Source organism: Martes martes, assembly GCF_963455335.1.
Source record: "Martes martes genome assembly, chromosome: X".
NCBI lineage: Eukaryota > Metazoa > Chordata > Mammalia > Carnivora > Mustelidae > Martes > Martes martes.
Genome location: NC_137897.1, coordinates 43,020,809 through 43,045,935, shown reverse-complemented (window position 1 = coordinate 43,045,935; position 25,127 = coordinate 43,020,809). Strand labels below are relative to the sequence as shown.

At 51.2% G+C, this 25,127-nt stretch overlaps 1 protein-coding gene across 5 annotated transcripts in view; it reads left to right on the top strand.

Annotated features, from left to right (window-relative positions):
• The window catches only part of FAM156A (family with sequence similarity 156 member A), a 54,932-nt gene extending 32,627 nt beyond the window's left edge, over positions 1–22,305 (top strand). The window contains exons 2-3 of one of the 5 annotated variants that reach the window (XR_013966331.1): positions 14,171–14,275; positions 14,727–14,858. Coding sequence is in view for 4 of the 5 variants with exons in the window: in XM_080795925.1 (XP_080652051.1) it covers positions 20,977–21,618 (642 nt within the window). In the remaining variant the exon portion in view is untranslated. Of the gene's footprint in view, positions 1–14,170; positions 14,276–14,726; positions 14,859–14,993; positions 15,109–19,452; positions 19,501–20,934 lie in introns of those variants that run through there. The other 4 variants (XM_080795925.1, XM_080795923.1, XM_080795922.1 and 1 more) reach the window with 4 other exon arrangements.
• Positions 22,306–25,127: the final 2,822 nt, after the last annotated feature.

The following is a 25,127-nucleotide window of genomic DNA, read 5'->3' as shown; positions in this document are numbered from 1 at the left end:
ATTTTTTTCAATTCTTCTTTAATTTCCTGGTTGGCCCATTCATTTTTTAGAAGGATGCTGTTTAGTCTCCATGTATTTGCGTTCTTTCCAAATTTCCTCTTGTGATTGAGTTCTGGCTTCAGAGCATTGTGGTCTGAAAATATGCAGGGAATGATTTCAATCTTTTGGTACCGATTGAGACCTGCTTTATGACCCAGGATGTGGTCTATTCTGGAGAATGTTCCATGTGCACTAGAGAAGAATGTATATTCTGTTGCTTTGGGGTGGAATGTTCTGAATATATCTGTGATGTCCATCTGGTCCAGTGTGTCATTTAAGGCCTTTATTTCCTTGTTGATCTTTTGCTTAGATGATCTGTCCATTTCAGTGAGGGGAGTGTTAAAGTCCCCTGCTATTATTGTATTACTGTCGATGTATTTCTTTGATTTTGTTATTAATTGGTTTATATAGTTGGCTGCTCCCATGTTAGGGGCATAGATATTTAAGATTGTTAGGTCTTCTTGTTGGACAGACCCTTTGAGTATGATATAGTGTCCTTCCTCATCTCTTATTATAGTCTTTGGCTTAAAATCGAATTGATCTGATATAAGGATTGCCACCCCAGCTTTCTTCTGATGTCCATTAGCATGGTACATTGTTTCCCCCCCCCCCCCACTTTAAATCTGGAGGTGTCTTCGGGTCTAAAATGAGTTTCTTGTAGGCAGCATATTGATGGGTTTTGTTTTTTTAATCCATTCTGATACCCTGTGTCTTTTAAACTTTTTTTTTTAAAGATTTTATTTATTTATTGGACAGAGAGAGATCACAAGTAGGCAGAGAGACAGGCAGAGAGAGAGAGAGGGGAGGAACAGGCTCCCTGCTGAGCAGAGAGCCTGATGCGGGACTCGATCCCAGGACCCTGAGATCATGACCTGAGCCGAAGGCAGAGGTTTAACCCACTGAGCCACCCAGGCGCCCCCCCTGTGTCTTTTGATGGGGGCATTTAGCCCATTAACATTCAGGGTAACTATCGAGAGATATGAATTTATTGCCATTGTATTGCCTGTAAGGGGACTGTTACTGTATATTGTCTCTGTTTCCTTCTGATCTACTACTTTTAGGGTCTCTCTTTGCTTAGAGGACCCCTTTCAATATTTCCTGTGGAGCTGGTTTGGTGTTTGCAAATTCTTTCAGCTTTTGTTTGTCCTGGAAGCTCTTTCTCTCTCCTTCTATTTTCAGTGATAGCCTAGCCGGATATAGTATTCTTGGCTGCATGTTTTTCTCGTTTAGTGCCCTGAATATATCATGCCAGTTCTTTCTGGCCTGCCAGGTCTCTGTGGATAGGTCCGCTGCCAATCTAATGTTTTTACCCTTGTATGTTCCAGACTTCTTTTCCCGGGCTGCTTTCAGGATTTTCTCTTTGTCGCTAAGACTTGTAAATTTTACTATCAGGTGACGAGGTGTGGACCTATTTTTATTGATTTTGAGGGGCGTTCTTAGCATCTCCTGGATTTTCATGTTTGTTCCCTTTGCCCTATTAGGGAAATTCTCTCCAATAATTGACTCCAATATACCTTCTGCTCCCCTCTCTCTTTCTTCTTCTTCTGGAATCCCAATTATTCTAATGTTGTGTCGTCTTATGGTGTCGCTTCTCTCTCGAATTCTCTCCTCATGGTCCAGTATTTGTTTGTCTCTCTTTTGCCCAGCTTCTTTACTCTCTGTCATTTGGTCTTCTGTGTCACTAATTCTTTCTTCTGCCTCATTTATCCTAGCAGTGAGAGCTTCCATTTTTGATTGCACCTCATTAATAGCTTTTTTGATTTCAACTTGGTTAGATTTTAGTTCTTTTATTTCTCCAGAAAGGGCTTTTATCTCTCCAGAGAGGGTTTCTCTAATATCTTCTATGCCTTTTTCGAGCCCGGCTAGAACCTTGAGAATTGTCATTCTGAACTCTAGATCTGTCATGTTACCAATGTCCGTATTGATTAGGTCTCCAGCCTTCGGTACGGCCTCTTGTTCTTTTTTTTTGAGGTGAGTTTTTCCGCCTTGTCATTTTGTCCAGATAAGATTTGCTTTCTCCTGCTGTGGAATTCCGCTGTTCTTGGTGAGTGAAGTTGGTTTTGGATGGGTTTCTTGTTGATCTTCTGGGGGAGGGGCCTGTTGTAGTGATTCTCAAGTGTCTTTGCCGCAGGCGGAATTGCACCGCCCTTGCCAGGGGCCGGGCTAAGTAACCCGCTTGGGTTTGCTTTCGGGAGCTTTTGTTCCCTGAGCGCTTTCCGTAGAGTTCTGGAGGACGGGAATGAAGATGGCGGCCTCCCAATCTCTCGGCCCGGAGGAGCCGAGAGCTTGGGGTTCCGCTCCTCAGTGCGCCCTCAGAGAAGAGCGCCCAACCACCCCGCCTCCCTGGCCTGCGGTCGCGCCTTGAGGAAAGCAGTCAATTGCTGGAACCTGGAGAAGAGCGCCCGGTCGCTTCCGTCTCCGTGGCCTCCGGCCGCGCTCCGAGCCCACCCAGCCTGCGACCGGCACAAGGTAACCCCGGGCTGAGAGCTCACTCCTCGGCTTTGTCGCTGTAGCCGGCTTCCCCGCTCTAATACCTGTGAGCTCTGCGGCACTCAGACACCCCCGGTCCTTCTGTGACCCCGCGGGACCTGGGGTTATGCTGACCCCGCCTGGGTTCCCCCTCCCCCCCCCCCCCCCGTTTAGCCTCTGGAGCGATGTCTCCCAGTGGAGCAGACTTTTAAAAGTCCCGATTTTGTGCTCCGTTGCTCCGCCGGTTGCCGGGAGCCGGCCCCTCCCCCCGGGGTCTATCTTCCCGTCACTTTGGATTCACTTCTCTGCAGGTCCTACCTTTCAGAAAGTGATCGATTTTCTGTTTCTAGAATTGTTGCTCTTCTTCTCTTCGATTTCCCGTTGGATTTGTAGGTGTTCACAATGGTTAGATAAGCTATCTAGCTGATCTCCTGCTACCCGATGTCGTCTCAGCCTGCTACTTCTCCGCCATCTTGACTCCTCCCCCCGGTTTTTGGCCATTTTTAGAAATGCGGTTGGCTACACCCAAAAGACATAGTAAGCTGTTCAAATCTTGCCTTCATCAGTTCGGTCATCAGAGGTGACCACTGTAGCCGGATGAGGTGTTTCCTTCTCGTCCCTGTCATCCGTATTTACAGACTGCATGTGCACACACATACACACGTACAGACCCTGGGTGACGTGGGAGTACTTCTTACATGCTACTCCCCATTTAAAAAAATATATAAAAGTAAAATAAAAGCAAAATAAAGCTCTCTGGCCAGTACAGATTTACTCCTCTCATTCCGTTTCAAGGCCAATGGGTGCTCCACGGTATGATATGAACGCTTCATCTCTCATTTCCCCTTCCGAAGGATGTTGACTACTAAGGGCCATTTAGAGTTTCTTTCCCCCAGAAATTTCTTCTTGTCATTATACACATAGCTCTGTGCCTGTGTGAGTATTTAAGACCAGTTGGTAGCAGTGGAGATTGCTGGATCAGGGGTTCCTTCAGTACGGAAACGTCTCTGAAGTACTTACTTGTGGACCTGATACTGTTCTAAGTGCTAGGGAGACATCCCAGAAGACGCACACGAGCGCCTCGTTTCATGAACTGAATTGTACTGAGGGTGGGGACAGGGTGGAATCGGATTGTGATAGATGCTGCCACAGAGCCCTGCGAAGTTCTTTTACCAGGGGTGGCTGGGGTAACAAATGCCCCTTTGCTGGCATCCTCAGCACCCCATTCGTGAAGCAGGGGCTGTTGACAGGAGGCTGAGTGCTTTCTCCCAGGCTGTCTACAAGATCGTGGAGTCTGCAGCTCGAATGATCCCTGTGTGGGGATTTTTTTTTTTAAGATTATTTATTTATTTATTTGACAGACTGAGATCACAAGTAGGCAGAGAGGCAGGCAGGGGGGCGGGGGAAGCAGGCTCCCTGCGGAGCAGAGAGCCCGATGTGGGGCTCGATCCCGGGACCCTGAGATCATGACCTGAGCCGAAGGCAGAGGCTTTAACCCACTGAGCTACCCAGCCGCCCCCCCCACCCCGCGCCCCGTGGAGATTTTAAGAGTAGTGAGACCGATAAGGCCACGTGGATGGCTCAGTCGGTTAAGCGTCTGCTTCGCCTCAGGTCATGATCCCAGGGTCCCGGAATCAAGCCCTTCATCGGGCTCCCTGCTCGGCAGAGAGCCTGCTTCTCCCTCTCCTTCTGCCTGCCACTCTGCCTACTTGTGCTCTCTCTCTGTCGGTCAAATTTATAAAAAATGAATAAATAGCGAGACCGAGATGGAACAATCCACTACCACGTCACTACCATGCAAGGACCTGTGCCTCCCCCAAGGTTGCCATCATCCTCCCTCTGACCCCAACCTGTCAGCTCTACAGATTCTAATCGAGTGGGGACCAGAGAAGGTGACAGTGGGGCACGTGAATGCTTCCCTGATGGGTGAGCAGGGCAGAGATGAAGGACACCAGTGGATCTGATCGGTCTAGATGGGACTGCCTACCAGGATCTTCCAGGGGAGAGAACTCCCGATGGCTGTGGGTCGGGGTGTCCTAGAGAGGTTAACGATGCATAGGTGGGGCTTTGAAGAGTGGACGTGGAAGTGGAGCGTTTGGAAACCTGCTGTGGAACCTCAGGCTGCTCATTCACAAAAAAAGGCTGAACATACTGGCCAGGTCGGTGGGATCACTGGCTTTTATTCTGTCCTCTAGTCTGTCTTCCAGTTAGGTTTTCAAACAGTGGATACTGGATCCCACAATGTGGATATCAGCACCCAATGAGCAGTCACAAAATCTTTCTCCAGTGTCCCGTTATGTGCCCAGCAGACTACACGTGGGTCCTGGATGGGCAGAGATCTTTCCGAGACATACTCATGACATTGTCCAGACCAGGTTTCTCCAGGGAATCCGACAGTGACCCACTCAGCCCAAAGAAGTGAACACTTAAATGATGGGATTTTAAGCATTAGACAGGAGATGTTTGGGTGAGAGTAGGTAAGTAAGACATAGGCGGGTTCTCAAGTCAGTGACCTTCTCGCCAGTCCTGACTGTATTCACACCTGAGTCTGAAAGGCTGCAGATGCAAGACGGGGTTCCTGTGTTCCCCGGTTCCCGGGGGAGTGGCCTCAGAGCTGGGCCAGTGTGTGTGTCCCCTGAGGAGGACAGGGTGCACCAGTTGGGCCCACATTAGCCTCTGTCCCCAAAGTCCACAGCCTCACAGTAGATACCTGCCCGTGAGCAAATAGCCCTGCTCTGGTGTTGGCCTCGTGGGGCGAGAAGAGGGGGGAAATGCATGCGCCTCACAGTTTGCACAAAGCCTGGCAGGAACTGGAGACCCTCATGCCACCTTTCCCTTTAAAGCAGAATTAGGGATTGAGAGGAGGGGACGGGTTTCCTCTTTGGGGAGATGATAAGGTGGAGGGGTGGGTGGAGCAGGGGCACCCCCCAGTGGTCAGGTACGTGGTCTGTGGCATGTGTACCTGGCAGGGCAACGTGAACCCCTTCACCATCTCCTTCCCCCACTCGTGTTCACTGGCTTGCAAAGGATCTGCTGGCTGAAGGTGTCTCTTCTGTTCGGGGCTCTGGTGGACACTGGGAAAACCAGGTGGCTGCAATGCCTGCAAAGTTTAGGAGCTGAGAAGGCTGAAGGGAGCACTGTGTTCAGGGTGAATGAGCTGCCAGCCAGACCTTCCTGAAGGCAGGGTGGCGGGGACCGGACCTACCCTGAGCAGCATGGGACTGTCCTGCTCCACCTTCCACAGCTTTCGCTCCTCAGCAGGTGGGCTCTGGGACCTTAAGGACAGTGTGAGTCTCCTGAGGATGGTATGAACACTGCCAACCTAGACGATATCCCTATTTTGATGGGCGGAGGGCTCCACTGTGTGTCAAGCCTGGGTGGGGGGGGGCGGGGGCTGCCCTCCTGGGCATGGCCTGGGCCTAGTGCAGCCTTGTCTTTGTCCAGAAACAGCCAACAATGGCAAAACCTGTGAGTCACCCATCCTCTGGAAAAGGAGGTTCCTCGGGTGCCTGGACGGGCCCACGAGGATAGGGGCTAATACCCTGGAGACAGCTGTGTTCCTGAAAGGCTCTCTGTAATTCTGCCTTTCGGTCTCCGTGTCTCACTCGTGGGGCTGGGTGAGACCTCATTGTGGCTCTCGTTGACATCTGTCTTGTATGGGGTGACTTTTTATATTGAGAAGCAGGATGTCATTTCTCTGAGCTGGTTTGGGATCTGTCCAGGACTTGAGATGTCTGAGCTGTGTGAGGGTGTGCCGGCGTGTGAGATCACTGAGCTGTGGAGTGCTGTGTGTCCCCAGTGAGAGTTCTCTGGGCTATTTAGGGCTTCCTCCCAGCGTGTGAGGTATTTGACCTGTTTTGGGTGCAGGGTGCAGCATGGAAGGTGTCTGGGGCTGTTGCCAGGAAGTACTTTAGGAATTAGGGTTTGAGCTCTCCTGACAGTGTGTGTTGAGGTTGGCATATTTGAGCGCCTGGGGGTCCATACTCTAGGTTGTGAGATCACGAAGGTTATTTGTCACAGGACAGGGGGTGTCCGAGTAAGCTCTGTGTTCACAGTACAGGTGCTCTGTGCTGTTTGTGTGTCTGCATGCAGGGTTGTGAGCGCTGTGGTTGTGTGACATGCAGGGTGTGTGGTGTGTGAGCTGTTAACTTTCTATGTCACAGGTTGTTAGGTTCCTAAAATGTATGTGGGTCTGTATTTTAGAATTGATTTGTCTTTGAGCTGCTGCTTGTCTCTCTCCTCATTTCTTGAGTTTCCAGGAGTTTGAGTTCTGTGCCTTGTTTAATCTCGTATGTCCAGTGCATTGCAGTCTCCTCGCTGCCCTTTCCTGGGTCTGGAGCTCATTCACTCCAGCTCTCAACAACCTGGCTTCCTTGTCTAGGCCAGTGAGTCTGTGTGGTTGGCTTCCCTCGGTGTGTTATTGGGATCGTTTGGGTTTTGCTAGCTGTAGTGTGAGGTCCACGAGGTATTTGCGAGTCTGTGTCCAGGTTGTGATGCTTCCCAGCTGGGGGGGATATCCCGGTCCCAGGGTGAGGTCTCCTATGTCTCTGGTGCTGTGTTGCAGGCATTGAAACTTCTGACCACGTGGCTGTTTATATCCTGACTGAGAGTTTGTCACATACCGAGTTCAGACATGAGGTGTTTGTGACCTCTGCCCAGCGTTTCAGTCTGACAGCTGTCCGGAAAGACGGAGCTCGATCTGAATGAACCGCCGGGACTCATCCATTCCAGCTCCCAGTAACCTGGCTTCTCGACCATTGACTGACTCCCTGTGGTGTGCTTCCCTCAGACCCTTCCCTAGGGTTGGGTTCTCCCAGTCCACAGCTGTAACTTACCTATTTCATGCAAATCTCAAGTACAGTTTGAAATGGTAGCCACTATCCAACTAAAAACACCAGAACCAGTGCTTCCCTAAAGATACTATTCACAAGACATTTTACTGAATCCCTAGAGGTTCCAGGTAAGAGACCCTGCCGCTCTTTTGATAGGGAGTTGTGGGAAATGTCCTTAAAATACGGGATCTTTTTTTTTTTTAATCCTTTCTCTTGCTGGTGCCTTGAGAGGCTCAGGCAAGAAAGGCATTCAATTTTACGTTTTTGACCAAACAAGCAAAACAACCCTAAAACACACACACACACACACACACACACACACACACCACCCAGTAGTAAATATAAGGAAATTGTATTGGAAATGTAAATGGAATCCTGTGATTAATTACAAAACTAAGTTTCTGATCACATTAGATGTCTGTCAGGATTGGCTGTATTCCAGCAGACTGGACAGCCAAAGATGCTTTCTTTCTCCAGATCTCATAGGCTGCAGCTTATAATCTGATTACTGTGGTCTAAGTAATTGTAACCAATGTAGGAATCACAGAGCCTATTAAAAGCATGTCTTTCCCTGTGTCACATCATGACACCTCTGCCTCTCTCTCTCTGTGTCTCCCCCCCACCCCCACGCCTCTCCTCCTAGACAGACTTTCTCAGGAAATACAGGAGGCACTGCCAAGGAAACAGACTCTTTCTGACCCCGTGGAACACTGACTGGAGCCCAGTGATGTCCCGGGCTCTAGCAGTGCCCATTAGAAGTCTCCGTCTCATCTCCGCTAAAAATGGCAACCTAATTGGAGGAAAGAGAAATACGCCATACGCAGGTTCTCAGATCGCAGTCCTGATACAGCTGATCTAGGGCTTGTGGGAAAAACAGCTATTCTTTCAGACAGCACCGGTCGCGCGTGGCTCAGGGAGAACTCTAGTCCTGAGACACTAATGTGCCCACGGCCTGTTGAGGGAGATTCTCCCTCTCTCGCTCTCAGGCCTTCGCTTTTGCTCGCTCTTTCCCGGGATCAGGTTCCCACTACCCCGCGGCCAGCGCACCCCCTCGGTTCCTCAGCCCAGGCTGTGAAGCGCGCCTCCCAAAATGGAAGGGTTAAGACTAAGACCACCGAGAGGAAAAGTCCTCCCGGCTTCCTGGACAGACCAGCCGCGTGCGCGTACACACTCCCCAGGAGAGGAGAGGAGAGGCTGCGTGATATCCGTCATCGGAATGGGCCCAGGGGCCCGAAGCCGGGTGCTTTTTATCCTTTCTCGGGCTGTCCGGGGCGGGGCGGGGAGGGAGCCGGGAGTGTCCGGGGGCACAGTGGGCGCATCTCCGTGGACCGCAGCTTGGGTGCAAGGAAACCCTGATGAGAGCGCCGGGGAGGTGGGAGGGTTGAGCCCGCCCCCATGGCGGCGCATCAGAGTGACTGCACGGGGGGAGTACTTCCTGAGGTCCCCGGGAGCGTCTCCGGGCGCTGCAGGTCACGTCGCAGACGACGCCGCACGTGGTTCTCAGCTGGGTGGGCTGACCAGGGAGGGGCTTCTCCATGACAGCCTGGTTAGGTCCCTTGCGGGGGCCACGCGTGAGATCTGTGTTACGAATTTTTGTTTTCTTACTAGGGGTTTTGCGTAGGCTGGACACGCACGCTGGCAAAGGCAGAAGCAAAACTAGGAGAGAGCTTGTCTGTTCAAGCTCTTGCAGTCTGGAGAGCACCCCATCTGAAGATCAGTGTGTGTCGGCGGGGTGGTTTTGTCTTTTCTTCGTAGGGATAAGTAGACACGTTACAGTGGGGAGATTTAAGGTAGGGGTGTTTCTGCTTTCAGGACTAGTCTCCGTCTGTGGACCAGGAAATGTTTTTCTCTCCGTGTCTAGCTGGTTTCAGGAGGATTGACCTTTTTTAAGTCTCAGTGGCTGTTCCTGAGACGGCAGGAAGCTGGGGGAGACTGTCTGGCCCTTCAGCCAGAAGAGGAAGGTCTGTGTTTGGCCTTCTCACATCTAAACCCCAGAGTCGCCCAAGAGACTGACGATGGGTATGACAAAGAGTGAACAGCAAGCCTTCTCAAAGATAGAAGGGGCAGGCGTGGTCCTTCCGGGGCAGCCATTTCTGCACGGGGAAAGCCTGTAGAGATTGCTTTCCTGTGGCTTTTGTCATGGCTCAGGTGAAGTTCAGCGTTGTCTGCGGGGTAAAAATGCACTTGCCCTCTTTTGTGCCTGTCCAAGCAGATCTCCAGATAAGCAGAGATTCTCTTTTTAATTCTGGAAGTAATCGATACCTGACGAGCACTTCATGGTTTTTGAAAAGGACAGTTGTCCTGATCTGAATGAAGGAAGCAAAATGAGTCATTATCCCAGAATAAGATCATTGTCCTCATCTTACAAGTGAGGAAACTGACCACAGAGAGGTTCAGTTACCTGCCCAAAGTCACACAGGGAGTAAGTGGTGGGGCCCTGATTTCAAATCTTGGTATGGATGGCTTCATCACCTGTCAGCCATGTGGGAACATAGTGTTGGTTTCCAGATCCACACATCTGGTTCTGTCCTCTCTGAAACTACACACCTCCTGAGACAAGTGACAGGCCCACAGACAGATTGCACTCAAAAAGTGCTAGCCAATCTCTGGGACACTGGAGATGATCTGACGGGGAAGAGAAGTGTTGGAGGAAGTAGGTCCCAAAGGCTCACCACCATCCCTGAGGGAGTGAGCCTACCAGAGGAAGACTGAAGGGCCTGAAAGGGGCCTGTGTTTCTGAGACGGGCTGATGCTAACCTATGGCTCATGTATTCAGGACATTGCTTTGAATTATTTTTTTTTTCTTTTAGCACTGACGGTCCATGTTGCGTGTTGAAAATACACAAGGCATTTAAGTAAAACCAACCAATATATGGATAGGTAGAGAGAATCCTGTTTGACCCAAGGAGTACCTGACTTGTCAAACAGCTCTGTGCTGTGCAAAGGAAGAACATTTTCCTAGACTAAATGAAACAAATTAGCTCTTTTTCCTAATTTTTAGTATCCTTCCCTTCCAGATGAAACATCTCAGGCACAGAGAAGCTGGGTCAGCTCCCCCAAGTATTTGAGGTACTAAGTGGTTGAGTGCAGAGGCAGAGAATACACAACGTGCCCAGAACTGACTGCGTCCACCCCCACTCCCCATACATCTGCATCTCCTCCGGTGCTGCCAAACTCAGTGAAAAGCAACCTTCTACCCAGCTGCTTGGGCCGGCGATCCTTAAAACCCATCCTTTCTTGGGCAGCTGGGTGGCTCAGTCAGTTAAGCACTGCCTTTGGCTCGGGTCGTGATCTCCGGGTCCTGGGAGTCCCGCATCGGGCTCCTTGCTCAGCGGGGTGTCTGCTTCTCCCTCTACCCTTCCCCCCCTGCTCACGTTCTCTCACGCTCTTTCAAATAAAATCTTTTTTTTTTTTCTTTTTTAAAAAGCCCTCCTTCCTTGCTGCCTCTCTCACCACCCCTCAGTTACTAAGGCCTGTCAATCCAACTTCTTCCATCCTTCTAAATGAGATCCTGACACTTCTTCCATTGTTACGGTTCGATCCCTAGTCCAGATGACCCTCCTCTGTGCTTGATAATCACCACCAATCCTGACCCTTGGCCACAAGTGTTTTCATCCCACTGCCTGAGGGACCTTTCTTAAATCCTAATCTGGTCTTGTCTACCCCGCTCAAAACTCTGCAGGGGCATCCTGCTGTTTTTAAGATCACATCTGCCTCTTGGACTCGACACAGCAGGCCTTGCCTATCCTCAAATGCCTCGTCTTCAGCACACCGCCTCCTACTCCACCCCACGCCACGTTTCCAGCCCCCTTCCGCCTCTTTCTGTTTAGCGGTGGCCAGTGAACCCAGACGCTCTCTCTTCTCTCTCTCTCTCATTTCCCCAGCGCCACGCACGCCATCCCCTGTGGATCGAGGATTCACTTCACTTGCCTGATTCCTACCTATGTTCAGCTGGCAGGTTCAGTAGAGGGCAGTTTCCACGTAACGCGAGGAGTACCTGGATGAAAAGGCACTGTTCACAGAACTTTGTACTGAAAAGAAGTGATGGAGATTCCGTTATAAATTCCCCCAAATGGACAGAGGTTTTACTCTGGACCGCAGTGAGCTAATTGGAAATGCAATCTGACGGCAATTTGGCCTTTCTGGAAAAGGCTTCCTTGCTTAGAATAGGATTACACTCGGCAAAGATCTCACCTCATTTTACATGGAGCCTTGGATCCACGTGACTCGGAGTTTGGAATGTGGCCCACGTTTTCCAGTGTGAAGGGGTCCTTCCTTCCGGTGAGGAGGGATAAGCAGAAACAGGGAAAGAATATGTCATTAGGGCACCTGTGACCCAGGACATTAAGCAGGCCTGCAGCCACCTCCCGTGGACTTTGTTTTGATGCGCTAGTTTTTCAGTGGAAGTTGCAGTCTGAGTTTTCTGTTGGGACAAGAGAAAGTATACGAACTGGTCTTTCCTTTACAAGGGGTTTGATTAATTTGTCCCTGTGGCCGTGGAGGAAGCCAGGATTAGCTGCCTGCTCCTATGGGAACTCTCCAAGGGAGTCTGACAGTGCCTTTGTACGAGTCCCTAGGGCCCCCACCAGGTGCCCGCAAGCCCTAGAGGAAACTATGTCGGTCCCTCGAGCATCCAGTGGGAGAGTATGAACCCACCACTGGTTTCTCCCTGCCATAGACTCAACTCAGCTACGAGGATTACCCGCATTCACTACAACCCCTGTAAGCACAGCACACCTCAGCATGAAAAGAAGTGTGTGCCTTGGACAAGACAAAAGGTGGAACCACCAGTCCAACCACTACCGCCCCAACTCGCAGCCCCGGCCAGAGGGTGGGACTAGACTCCCGGGGGCCTGGCCTGCTTTCCTCCGTTGCTGACGTGTCTCTAACACGGGGCACGGTGTGATTGTCTCTTCCCGCAGCCTAGGTCTTGAGGAGCTAAGGTGTGCGTGGTAGATACAGTGTGATTACCCAGGGACTCGGGTAAGTCTGAAAGCCCAACGTCCTTAGACGGGGAAGCAGGCTGAAAGGGGTCAGTGGCTGATGCAGGAGAGGGTGGATCTGGAAGTCCCACCTCCGTCTTGCCTGACTCGAAAGCCAGTCTTGGCGCTCACGACGACACACCTGGATTGTGTTTCAGTTGCTGAAATGCAGATACTGTTCCACGATTGCATAGTCATCGTGGTCCCAGCACCGTGTGCACCTTGAAACGCAGGTCCCCGGCAGGGTAAAGCAACCCCGAAGGGTTCTAAGACTCTGTGTCTGCCCTCTGAGGAGCGGCCCCGAAGCAACAGCCCTGGAGTCCCTTGGCGTGGGAGGCTTGCCTCAGAGCCCACAGCCGAGCAGGGCTTCAGCTTCCAGCATTCCCCTGTGGAGAAGCCCTTTGCCACGTTAGAGAGGGACTTCTGCGATCCACTCCACTCCCCAAACTCGGTCTCCACCAGTCCCACTCTGTTCCCCAGAGACTATGAATGGAGAGGCAAGCGGAGCCAGAGGAACTGGTTTTGGCGGCTGTGTCACCGCCGCGGAGCTGGCCAAAGGGCAGTGGTGGTTGGGGCTCGGTAGACCGAGGTTGGAAATCTGGCTCTGCCTGTGGGGATCTCTGGGTTTTTCAGCTGGCAGGTCTGGAAAATGTGGGTGATCCGAGTGCCTGCCTCATCAGCCTCCCCCCCCCACCCACCCAGAAGTGGGTCCTGACCAAACACACACGTACACTTAGAGAGGGGGAGGACACCCTCCTCTGTGTCCCTAAGGTACTGCGACTTCAGTTCCACCATCAGTGTTCTCACAGGACAGGTGGTGGTCATCTGCTGGCAGATTCAGCCTACCTCGTCCCTGCATCCCCGAACCGTGTCCAGGAAGCTGACGCATGGTATTCAGGTGGTGCTTAGAGCACGTCTTGTCAGCGAGTGAGGGACCCTGACCCAAGGTGACCTTATGACTTGGCCATAAAGGGTAGCTCTCATACCAGCTGTTTCTGGATTACAAATGGAGGAAACAGGACATCTCTGTACTCAGATTCTCCTTGGGAGGAGGAGAAAGGTTGCATCTCTTGTACCACCTCTAATTGCAGATGCTTAAAAAAAACTGCGAGGCTATAGAGACCTTGTAATTGTGTGGGACACTCTGTTGCCCCATCAGCCACAGTTCTGATCTCACAGTGTAACTTGGATCATGATCCTCGGAGCACCAGCGAGCTCAGAGAGTGTCTTCCGAGGGACCGGTGCACACAGCAGGTGCCCGCAGTGATGTGTCCAACCGGTGGACTGTTGAGTGAATTCAGGCTGCTAATTAAGGGTGTGATGCTATGGCTAGAGCACAAACGCCCTTCGGGACAGGGACACGGGCTCCCAGGTGAAGGGTGTGTCGGTCCGGGGGGTGCTGTCAGCCTCTCAGGGAGGTGCTCTTCCTCACTGTCCTTCCAGCTCTTCGCCAACGTGCCTGCTCTCTGAACGGTCTTCTCCATGTCCCTCCTCTGCCTACCTTCCAGCCTGATACAGGCAGTCACTCAGCATCTGTGATCTTTCGGTGTCCTTTGTGGTCCAGCCGACTGAGTTGAAGCTTCCTCACCCAGCAGGATCTGGGGCCTGTCACCCTCTGCTGTCCCCTCTTTCTGTGAGGCCCTCGTTCCCTGTCCAGCCCCCCGACGGTATCTGCGCTGTGGCCCGGCAGCCTCTGCTCCAGACGCTTCTTCCTCAGTGTTCCCTCTTGTCTGGAAAGTCCTGACCCAGATACCTGCCTCTCGGACTCCTCTCCCTGTTCACACTGTTGGTGGAAGGTCGCCACCTCGAGAAGCCTGACTGATCTCACTCCCCTGGGGTTACTTCTAGGTTAGGCTTTGGAGCTTAAGGATCACCCGGAGAGGCAGTGCCACCGGGGGTGCTTACATCTGGAGTCAGGATGCACCTGGGCTGCAGTTCCGTCTCTTGCTGCAGGTGAGCTCTTGAGATGTCACTTACCCTCCCCGCACGGGCCTTTTCTCCTTTGGGACCATCGGAGATACACGGATTCTGCGGGGTTGATACATCAAGTGAGATGTTCAGCAAGGGCCTCACATTCTCCTTTATTCCATTTGGTAGGTATTCGTGAATGCTCCCTGAGGTTGAGGTTCTGATGGGTGAACAAGACAAAGTCCCTGGACTCTGTCTGCCAGGGCCTGGGCTAGTGAGCGAGCCAAACAATCTGCCTCTGAGGGCTGGGTGGGGTTTGGGGCTGGGAAAGGGGAAACGCAGGGTGTTGTGGAAGTTCAGGGGAAGGTCTGCTGCCCGGGATGTAGGAAAGAGGGAGAAGAAGGCTTGCTGATAGAAACGCTGCCCGAATCCCCAGACGGGGGTAAGAGGCGAAGGGCTTCCTCACTGCCGTTACCTTCCCAAACGTTTCGTGCAGGACAGGTGTGGCATCACCCTCCAGTCCTCCTGGCTGAATGAGAGGGATGAGGGTGTGAGCCGGTGCTGGCCAGCGGGAAAGGAAGAGACTGTTTGCTGGGAAACTCCCTTGTTCATACAAAAGATACAGGACTGGAAAGTCTCTTTTCTGCACTGGACCTTGCTGTATCTGGATGTCGGTCTTGGAACATCTGTTCCAGAAACGGCCACATCAGAGCTGGAAAGAACCTACGTCCTTGATGGCATCGCTGGACCCCAGAGTGTGCCCACCCGCACCCACCCTTCCTTCTGATTTCCTTTGTGTGACTGTGACTTGCCTTCGTGCTCAGGCCTGTTTGCAGAGGGGTCTCCTCCTTACAGCACGAAGCTGACTTCCTGATACGGTGAGCATCATGGGGTCTGGTTCTCTGTCGTTTTGTGGAACCCACACCATATAATGGGTAAGGACACAAGCTCTGACCCTAGACACCCTTCCTTCCAACCCAGTTCTGCCACTTGCAGTCACATCCCCTGGAGAAATTTACTTGGCCCTCTGTGCCTTACTCTCCTCACCTGTGAAATGGGTTTGTTATTCTTTGTAATAGCAACACCAGACAGAGAAGGTTGCGTTTCTGAGTACCTAATGAGGTCATGCAGAGATGGTTCACAGAATTGGGCCTGGCACGTTCCCTGTCATTACGACCACTGAGGCTGCCACAGGGTAGGTTGCAGGTCACGCTTCGCACAGAATGAGCCACGGCCAGGAACATGGAGATGGCATCAGACGTGTCTCTTCAGCCCCAGAGACTCTCTTTCCGTGCCACTGTCTTCTCATCTTTGGCGTCACGCACGGATGACCCCTCACCAGAAGGCTGGCTCTCCCACTGTGGGTCTCCCATTTGGGGGAACACAAATATACATCATGTTCCATCGTGCGCATGAATTCAGGTCACTCCCGTCCTGTCCTCAGATAGCTAGGGGCTGCTTCTGGTGCCGTGGGGAGTGGGTAAGGGACAGAGGAGGTCAGGGACGCTCTGGGAGTGCCGCGTGGCATCGGCAGTGCTCTGTGTCCCGGTGCCTGCCTTGATCTCCAAACTCCCCTCCCTGCACCCCAGCATGCGGTTGACACTCTCACCCGATTCCAGGGCAGACCCTGCCACATCAGTCTCTCTCCTTCAGCCTCAAGTTGCTCCGGGTAGAAGGGCGTCACTCTGCCTCCCCGAGGTTTGTTGGGAGACCCGCAGGAGACCATAGATGGGAACCACATTACCTGGCACGTGGAAGGCACTGAGTAAGCGGCGGCATCACCTGTCCCGCTTCTGTAATCCCTAGCAGCTGGCCTGCAAATGGTCCGATCTCCTCCTCTCTCGGGCGGCTGCTCACGTCCCATCGTGTATGTGCGCCACCCCTCCTGTATCCGCTCCTCTGCTGACCGACAGTTGGGTGCTTTCCAGTCTCCTGGCTCCCGGGGAGAAAGCTGCAGTGCACAGGGGAGTGCGGACATCTCTTGGAGATGCCGATCTCCGTTCTTCTGGACATATACCCAGGGGTGCGATTGCTGCATCACATGGTAGGTTTTTGGGGTTTGTAGTTCTTGGTGCTTTGGAGGGGGGCACCCTGCTGTGAACAAGAACCTGTGACAGTTTCACTTTTAACTTTCTGAGGAACCTCCATACCACTTTCTGTCATGGCTGTGCCAGTTTGCATCCCACCGACGGGGCACAAGGGTCCCCGTGTTCTTGCTTGCCCAGTGACACTTGTGATCTGCTGTGTTTGGTAGTTGGTTTGACGAGACCCGTCCTCACGTGTGCAGCCTGACATCTCACTGTGGTGTTCACATGCCTTTCGCTGATGATTGGGGATGTGGAGCCACGTTCCACATGCCTTTTGGCCACATGTGTGTCGTCTTTGGGGAAATGTCTATTCGGATATTTCGCCCGTTTTTACATTGGTTTGCTTGTTTTCTTGCTGTTGAGTTAGAAAAGTTCGTTATACGTGGGGAAAATCAGCTCCTTGTCAGATAACGCGGTTTGCAAATGTTGTGCCCATTTTGCAGATTGCCTTTCAGCCTTGTTGGTGGTTTCCTTTGCTGTGCTGAAGCTTTGAAGTTGCATGTAGTCCCACTTGTCTGTTTCTGCTTTTCTTGCCTGTGCCGTGGGTGTTGATTCCACGAGATCATCACCAAGACCCATGTTCTGCAGCTTTTTCCTCTGTGTTTTCTTTCAGGAGTTTACAGTGTGGGGTCTTATATTTAATTTTCAGTTGGGTTGATTTGGGTTGATGTTCGTGTGTGGCGTAACAGAGGGTCCAGTGTCATCCTTTTGCACGTGGGCCTCCGGTTTTCCCAGCGCCATTTGACAGAGTGTCCTTTCCCCGTGGCGTGTTGCTGGCGTCCTCGTCAAGGTCCGTTGACTGTCTGTGCCTTGGGTTTATTTCTGGGTTCTATTCTGTTGCATTGGTCTGTGTCTGTGTTTCCGCCAGTACCGTACTGATTTATTTACTGTAGCCTGGGACTGTGTTTGGAAATGAAGAACTTTGGTACCTCCAGCTGTGTTCTTCCTCAAGGTGGCCTTGGCCGTCCTGGGTCTTATGTTGTTCCAGATGCAGTTTGGGATTGTTCTTCTATTACTGAGAAATGCCACTGGGGTTTTGATAGGCATAGCATGGAGTCTGTCATTTTTCTTTTTAATCTTTCATCTTAAACTGTAGATGACATTGATTAATCAGTTATATGCCAGATCTGAGGATTGCCTTAGTTGGTTTTCACTTACTGAACCACCCTTGCTCTCCCGAGCTAACCCACTTGATCATGGTGTATTTTCTCTAAACAGATTGCTGGATACCACTGCTGGCATTTCGTTGAGGAATTTTGTGCTTGTGCTCAGAAAGAATATTGGTTGGTAGTTTTTCTTTTCTTGGTATCAGTGAAATTGTGGCCACAGAAATCACTTGCAAGTGTTCCCTTTGCTTAGTTTTCTGGAGGAAATTGTGTAGAATTTCTGCGTGTGTCTGTTTTTCCTGTCGATACTTGGTATAGTTCACTGGCGATACCGTCTGGGATTGTCGTCAGAGGTTTTAAACAACCGATTCAATTACTGTGAACGATACGGAATCGTGCATGTTACTTTGCCTTAGGTAAGTTTTAATAGTTTATCGGTTTGCTAGTTGTCGCATTTATAGATGTAGCTTTGAATGTAATACTGCCTTCTTATTTCTTTCATGTTTGCTGGGTCTCTAGCGAAATGTCCTCTTTCATTCCTGCTATTGGTAACCTATTTCTTCTTTCCCTCTTTTCTCTCTTTTTCTCCAGTTTTCTTGAGATAGAATTGACACAGAGCAGCGCAGAAGGGATACAACATAATATTGTGACTTACACATACCATGAAAGGATTACCTCAGTAAGCCTCGTTGACATCCACCATCTCCTATAGATAGAAAAGGAAGAAAAAGAAAACAGTGTCTTCCTTGTGAAGAGAACTCTTGGGATTTACTGTCTAACAACTTTCATCTATACCACATGGTGGTGTTAACTAGAGTCGTCATGTTGTACACTGTGTCCCCAGTACTTATTTATCTTATATGTTCCTTTTGACCGCCATCCTCCAATTTTTCCTCCCTCCCCAGATCGCCACCTGTGATAACCACAAATCTGATACCTGTTCCTATACATGTGGGAGGGTTTTTCCAGTCCTCTGTATGAGTGAGGTCATACCGTATTTGTCTTTCTCTGACATACTCACTTAGCATAATGCCCTCAAGGTCCATCTCTGTTGTCACAAGTGACAGGATTTCCTCCTCTTTTATGGCTGAATTGTGTGTGTGTGTGTGTGTGTGTGTGTGTGTGTTTTCTTGATCCATTTACCCGTCAAGAACACCTAGATTGTGTCCCAAGTCTTGCTTATTGTAAATAATGCTGCTGTGAACATGGGATGCCGATATGTCTTTGACATAGTAGTTTCATTTCTTTCAGGTACATTCTCAGGAATGGAATGTCTGCATCATAGGGTAGTTCTGTTTTTAATTTTTAGAGGAATCTCCATACCGTTTTCCATACTGACTGCGCCAGTTTACAGTCCTGCCAGCAATGCAAAAGATTTCTTTTATTTTTAAGATTTATTTATTTGAGGAGAGTGCACTGGGGTGGGGGGACAGAGGGAGAGGGAGAGCCCGATACGGGGCTTGATTGCACGACCCCGAGATCGCAACCTGAGCCAAAACCAAGAGTCAGACGCGCAACCAGCTGCACCATCCCGGCGCCCCATGATTTCTTTATTCTCCACATCCGAGCCAGCATTTTTCCTCTCTTGTCTTTTTGATGCTAGCTATTCTAACAGGTGTGAGGTGATAGCTCATTGTGGTTTTGAATTGCATTTCCCTGACAATTAGTGGCTTGGAGCAGCTCTTCATGTCCCTGTTGGCCATCTGTACATCTGCTTTAGAAAAATGTGCGTTCACATCCTTTACGCATTTTTAAATCGGATTACTAGCCTTTTTGCCATGGAGTTGTATGCGTTCTTTGTATATTTCGCATCTGACCCCCTGGACAGGCACATGGTTTGCAGATACCTTTTCCCGTTCCATAAGTTGCCTTTTCACCTCGGTGGTGGTTTCTTTGGTGTGCAGCTTTTTAGTTACATGTAACCCCGCTGCTTTCTTTTTGATTTTATTTTCTGTGCTTTGGGGGTCAGAGCCAAGAATTCATGGCCAAGACCCGTGTCAAGGAGCCTTTTTGTTCTCTTTCCTCCTAGGAGTTTTATAGTTGCTGGTCTTCCGTTGACGTCTTTAATCTACTTCAGGTAAATTGTTGTGTGTCCAAGTCAGGAATCCCGCTTTCTTCTTTGACATGTGAATATTCCATTCTCGCAGCACCATTTATTGAAGAGACTGTCTTTTCTCCATTGAGTATTCTGGACTCCTGTGTCAAATATTGGTTGACCATATACGCCTGGGGTCATTTCTGGGCTCTCAGTTCTGTTCCGTTGGTCTGTGTGTCGCTTTTTATGCCAGGCCCACACTGTTCTGATTTCTCTGGCTTTGCCATATGGCTGGAAAGCAGGAAGTGGGATGTATCTTGCTTTGTTCTCCTCTCTGTTTCTCTTCTTTTCCTTCATCAGTCCTGTGAGAAGTGTATCAGTTTTATTGATTATTTCAAAGAGGCAACTTTTTTTTTAAAAGATTTATTTATTTATTTATTTGACAGACAGAGATCACAAGTAGGCAGAGGAGCAGGCAGAGAGAGAAGGGGGGAAGCATGCTCCCTGCCCAGCAGAGAGCCTGACATAGGGCTTGATCCCAGGACCCTGGGATCATGACCTGAGCCGAAAGCAGAGGCTTTAACCCGCTGAGCTACCCCGGCGCCCCAAAGAGGCAACTTTTTTTTTTTTTTTAAGATTTTATTTATTTATTTGACAGACAGATCACAAGTAGGCAGAGAGGCAGGCAGAGAGAGAAGGGAGGAAGCAGGCTCCCTGCTGAGCAGAGAGCCCCATGCGGGGCTCGATCCCAGGACGCTGGGATCATGACCCGAGCCGAAGGCAGCGGCTTTAACCCACTGAGCCACCCAGGCGCCCCACCAAAGAGGCAACTTTTGATGTGAGTCCCTCTAATGTGCCCTGTTAGAAAGTTCATTGATTTCTGTTCTTAGGCTTTGGTAAATTCTTACTTATTCTTACAGGGGATTTCGACATGGTTTCCACAGGCTTGAGTGTCCTTTTTAGGTAGATGAAAGCCAGTGAAAATGGAAAAGAATGTGTCCTTCCCTGTGGTGGAAATGCTTTGATTTTAGCAAAAGTCTGCTTTTCGAAGGTACACGAACACCTAGAAGGAGAGCACGTGCCAGTCACCCACGGATTGTTGTTAAAATGATGCTTGAGAACGGTCATAAAACGTCAGCAGGGGATTAGCGTGGTTGACTGCAGGACGTCATTTGCCCTGACAGGTCATGTGGACGCGATAGCGGATCTCACTTCTGAGACTCTGATTCTGTGCCGTCAGTATTCTGAGCTCTTGGAAGCGCATTATCTCACTGAAAGCGCAGAACAGTCCTAGCGACCAGGGCTCATTACTGTCCCCAGTTCACAGATAGGAGACAGAGGCACACAAAGGTTAAGTCAGGGGAATTATAACGGGTTTTCTCTGTTCTTTTATCACCATGTGCTGCAGTCTGGGTTCTTCTGGCCGTGCGCATCCCTCGCTACCTTCATCTTCTTCCTTCCTTCCTTCCTGTCTAGACCCAAGGACCAGGTGGCGCTGTGAGCACCGACTACACCTCCATGGATCCAGTCCAGAAATGTAACTCCACGTTGACTCCTGAATCTTCCCCAATGATCTCTGAAGAGACTTCCCGGGAAGTCACAGCAGCCTCCCTTCCTTCCTTCTCAGAACTGCTGATGGTGGGCCTCGGTGACCTCAAAACCAGTGCGGGCACAAAACACCCTGCCCCTCTGCCAGAGGGGCTGCTCCAGCAGCGGTACAGGGATGAGAAAACCCTCCAAGAGAGACGGTGGGAAAGGTCAGCGTCCCCTCAGAGGAAGAGAACCCTTCTGGGGCACATGAGACGGCGACACCTTGATCACGTGGCACCTTACCGGGTCGAGAGGAAGGCCAGGATCTCTTCCTTGGGGGACAGGGATCAGAACAGATTCAGATGTGAATGTCGATACTGCCAGAGCCACAGGCCCGGTGTCTCTGGGATGCCTGCAGAGAGGAAAGGGGCCCCGCATCCTTCCTCCTGGGACACACTGGTGCAGGGCCTCAGTGGCTTGACCCTCAGCCTGGGGACCAGCCGGCCCGGCCTTCTGCCCGATGGGGTGCTCCAACAGCAGGAGAGAGAGGAGAAACTCCAACGGGAGATGCAGCAGGAAAGCAAAAGAATGTTCCAGAGGCTCCTAAAGCAGTGGTTGAAAGAAAACTGAGGCTCTCGTCCTCGTGTGACAGAGATTGCAATGGATTCAGAGGTGGAGGCTGGCGTGGCCAGACCCTGAGCGTGGAATCCTTTTGGGGACCAAAGAGTAAGCACTCAGAGAAGTCAGAGAAGGAACAAGAGCAGCGTGAGGACTGGACACTCTGTCCGTGTGAGCATGGATCCAGTCCTGGGAAGGTCCTGCTCTTTCCTGCCTGGAATTTCTGGATCACCATGGGACTTTCTAGGGGATGCTGCGTACCAGGGGTCCTTAACTTCTGTATCACGGCTCCCATGATGCATGTTGTCCCTTTCCCACCCCGGATCTCTGTCTCTCCTCCCTGCCTCGTGGTCAGTAAGATGTAGGGTTTCTCTGTAGCATGAATGCCCTGGTGACAGCCATGTGCTTTTGTGCCGTGTCTCTGACTGCCTCCCAGAAGCAGCACTAGGTCTGCTGGGATGCCCGTGCGCGCAGCTGGGCTCCGCTTCCAAGAACCTGACGCTAAGCCAGGCGCGGAAAGGGACGTAGAACTGGAACGTGGTGGTTCACCATTGTGTTCTCTGTGTAAGCCATCGTGAATGTGCTGAGCTAACTGTAGGTCCACGTTTCCCTGCTTCGTGACATTGATAGTATTCCCCTGGGCGGAATTTCTGATGGGTTCCCTCATCACGCATACCAAATAAATGCACGTATGAAAGGAAAATAGCTCTGGAGTTCTGGTTTCTCGATCCCTGTTGCCTTCTGCTTTGTTAGATCTGAGATCACGACATTTAAATCCTAGAGCAGCAGATCACACTTTCTCAGGAGGAGAACTCTGAACCGTGCGGCTTCGCAGCAGGGGCTGGGGAGGGCACCCGGGGACAGCATCACGTCACCGTTTGCGGCCCTGCGGTGGGACCAGTCTTCACATCGTCCAGGAGCAAGGGGAAAGAGAGCCTTCCTGACCACAGAGAGCAGGAGGCAGCGTCCGCTGCCCACGGTAGGAGGTCCCGCGGGATGGTGCCGGTTCCCCTGGCCTTAGGATCTTCAGGTGCCACTCCTCCTCCGTTGCCTGGTGTCGCTGGGTTGGTGCGTGGGAATACCAGTTCCGGGCCTGCTGCGGGACAACCAGAGCATCGTTCAGTTACTGAAGAGTCATTTTGGGATTTAGACAAGTGTGCCTTTGCAGTTCAGGAGGCATGAAGGAATCCATCTACCTTCCTTCCCCAACACACACAACACACAACACACACACACACACACACACACACAGACACACACACACGCGATCCAGTGCTGTGTACCCAAGAAGTGCCCGTGCAGTTCCTCTGAATGGACGGTAAATTGCTTTCTTTCAGGCTCTGTGTTTAGGTAGTACCCAGAGCTGGGTTGCTGTGAGTCTCCTGCAGAGGGAAGTGACTTGAGCTCAGGTATGTTTCTTATGTTCTGAACTTGGGATCTTGTCCCAGAGCTTAGGAGCTCATCTGACCCCGCCAGGGTTGTCTCCCACTTGCAGGGAGAAGGTAAATAAAGCAAGACTTCTTTTGTTTTTCTTTTTTTTTTTTTAGATGATTATTGATTTACTTATTTGAGAGAGAAACAACATGAGTGGGGAAGGGGGTAGGGGCCGAGGAGAGAGAGAAGTCCACTCCCTGCTGAACAGGGAACCTACCACGGGGCTCAGTCCCAGGACCCTGAGATCGTGACCTGAGGCAAAGGCAGACGCTTAACCCACTGAGCCACCCAGGTGCCCTCAAGCAGGACTTTTCTTTCCTGAATCTCGGAGGCCTCAGTGCAGACCGGTCATTTGGGGTGTGGTGAGCAGGAGTAACATGGCATTTCCCTTTATTGATGGTGTCCTAGCTATCAGACAATATGCTACATATTTCCGTATCTCAGCTTATGTAATCCGCTGCCAAGGACCCCTCGTGGAGCAAGACCTCAATCTCGGCGGGTGGGCGGGGAAGCAGAGCACAGACAGTTGAGGTGACTCCCTCGGTGTCATGCAGGCACCGAAAGGGGGAGTGGCACACAAACCAAGGCGAATTGCATTCAGAGCGGGCACTCTCCGAAAGCCACTTGGGCCATTGCTTTGTGGCCATGGAGTTCAGGGTTTTGTGAAGGAAACCCCATCTTTCTAAAGCTCCTTCTCCGTGCTGGATGAGGGAGTGAGGGATAGCTCATGATCTGAGAGGAGGCCAGATGAGGAAGGGAGGCCCGGCAAAACCCGACTCTAAAGACACCAAACCCTTGCTCCTGATTGACCCCTTCCTTCCCCAGAGTGACGCGAGAGCACGGTGGCTTCTTCAGGACTAGACACTGGTTTCCATCTGAGAGACTCCAGGGCCTCCGGGCACCACTGTCTCATTAAGACTGGGGGGGGGGGTAGGGGCACCTGGTGGCTCAGTTGTTAGGCCTCTGCCTTTGGCGCAGGTCACGATCTCAGGGTCTGGGGTTGAGCCCTGCATCGGGCCCCCTGTTGGGAGGCCTGCTTCTCCCTCTCCTACTCCCCCTGCTTGTGTTCCCTCTCTTGCTGTCCGTCTCTCTCTGTGTCAAATAAATAAATAAAATCTAAAAAAAAAAAAAAAAGATGGAGGGGGCTCGAAAGCATGACCTTCGAGCTACAGGAACCACGGGGGGCAAAGTTCATAAGTTAGTCCCTTCTAAGTCCTCTAGCTTCCTATAAAGAAAGCCTGTCCAACACTACGGGACCAATGACAGCAGCTGAAGACCTGAAATGTGGCCTTGACTGGGAGCCTGATTGCTGGTCCCCGCAGACAAAAGCCCGCATCCCTGCTTGGGGCCATGCCCGGTTGAGGCGACCTGGGGTGGATCTCCCTCAAAGAATGGATATTCCGGGGACACTTGAGTGGCTCAGTTGGTTAAACAACTGCCTTCGGCTCAGGGCATGAGCCCAGGGTCCTGGGATCCAGCCCCACATCGGGCTTCCTGCTCAGCGGGGAACCTGCTTCTCCCTCTCCCTCTGCCATTCCCCGTCCTTGTGTTCTCTCTCTGACAAATAAATAAATCTTAAAAAAAAAAAAAAAAAAGGAATGGATATTCAGAGCACCCAGCAGAGGTGGCGGGGGGGTGGGGGAATCTTCGGGGTTAGTTCTGGCTCTGCCAGCCGACTACTGAGATCCTCACCTAGGCCTCTCAACTCTCTAGAGGACACTCACATGATTTACCTTCAAAAGAATTAAGAAGGGAAAACCTCTCCTTCTTCTAATGAAAACCACTGGCTTTAGGCACGCTCCTCCGGGCATCCTGCTCTGGCTCTGGACACAGTTTCTGAAGCTCAGCTCCAGAACTCAGGCCCCGAAGTGAGTGTCTGTGTCGTTCAAGGAGAAATGGCCTGTGGAGGCAGTGTGCCCACAAGGAGGCCCAGCTCACCTCTCTGACAACCCGTGTCAACTACTCCACTGTGTGTGTGTCTGCGTGGGCCTCCCTTCTCTCTGTCATCTGTTCTGGGGGTCTGTCTGTGGAGGGAAAAGCTTCCTGGGTTCAGGGAGAGGACGAGACAGGGACCCCCAATCTCCTTT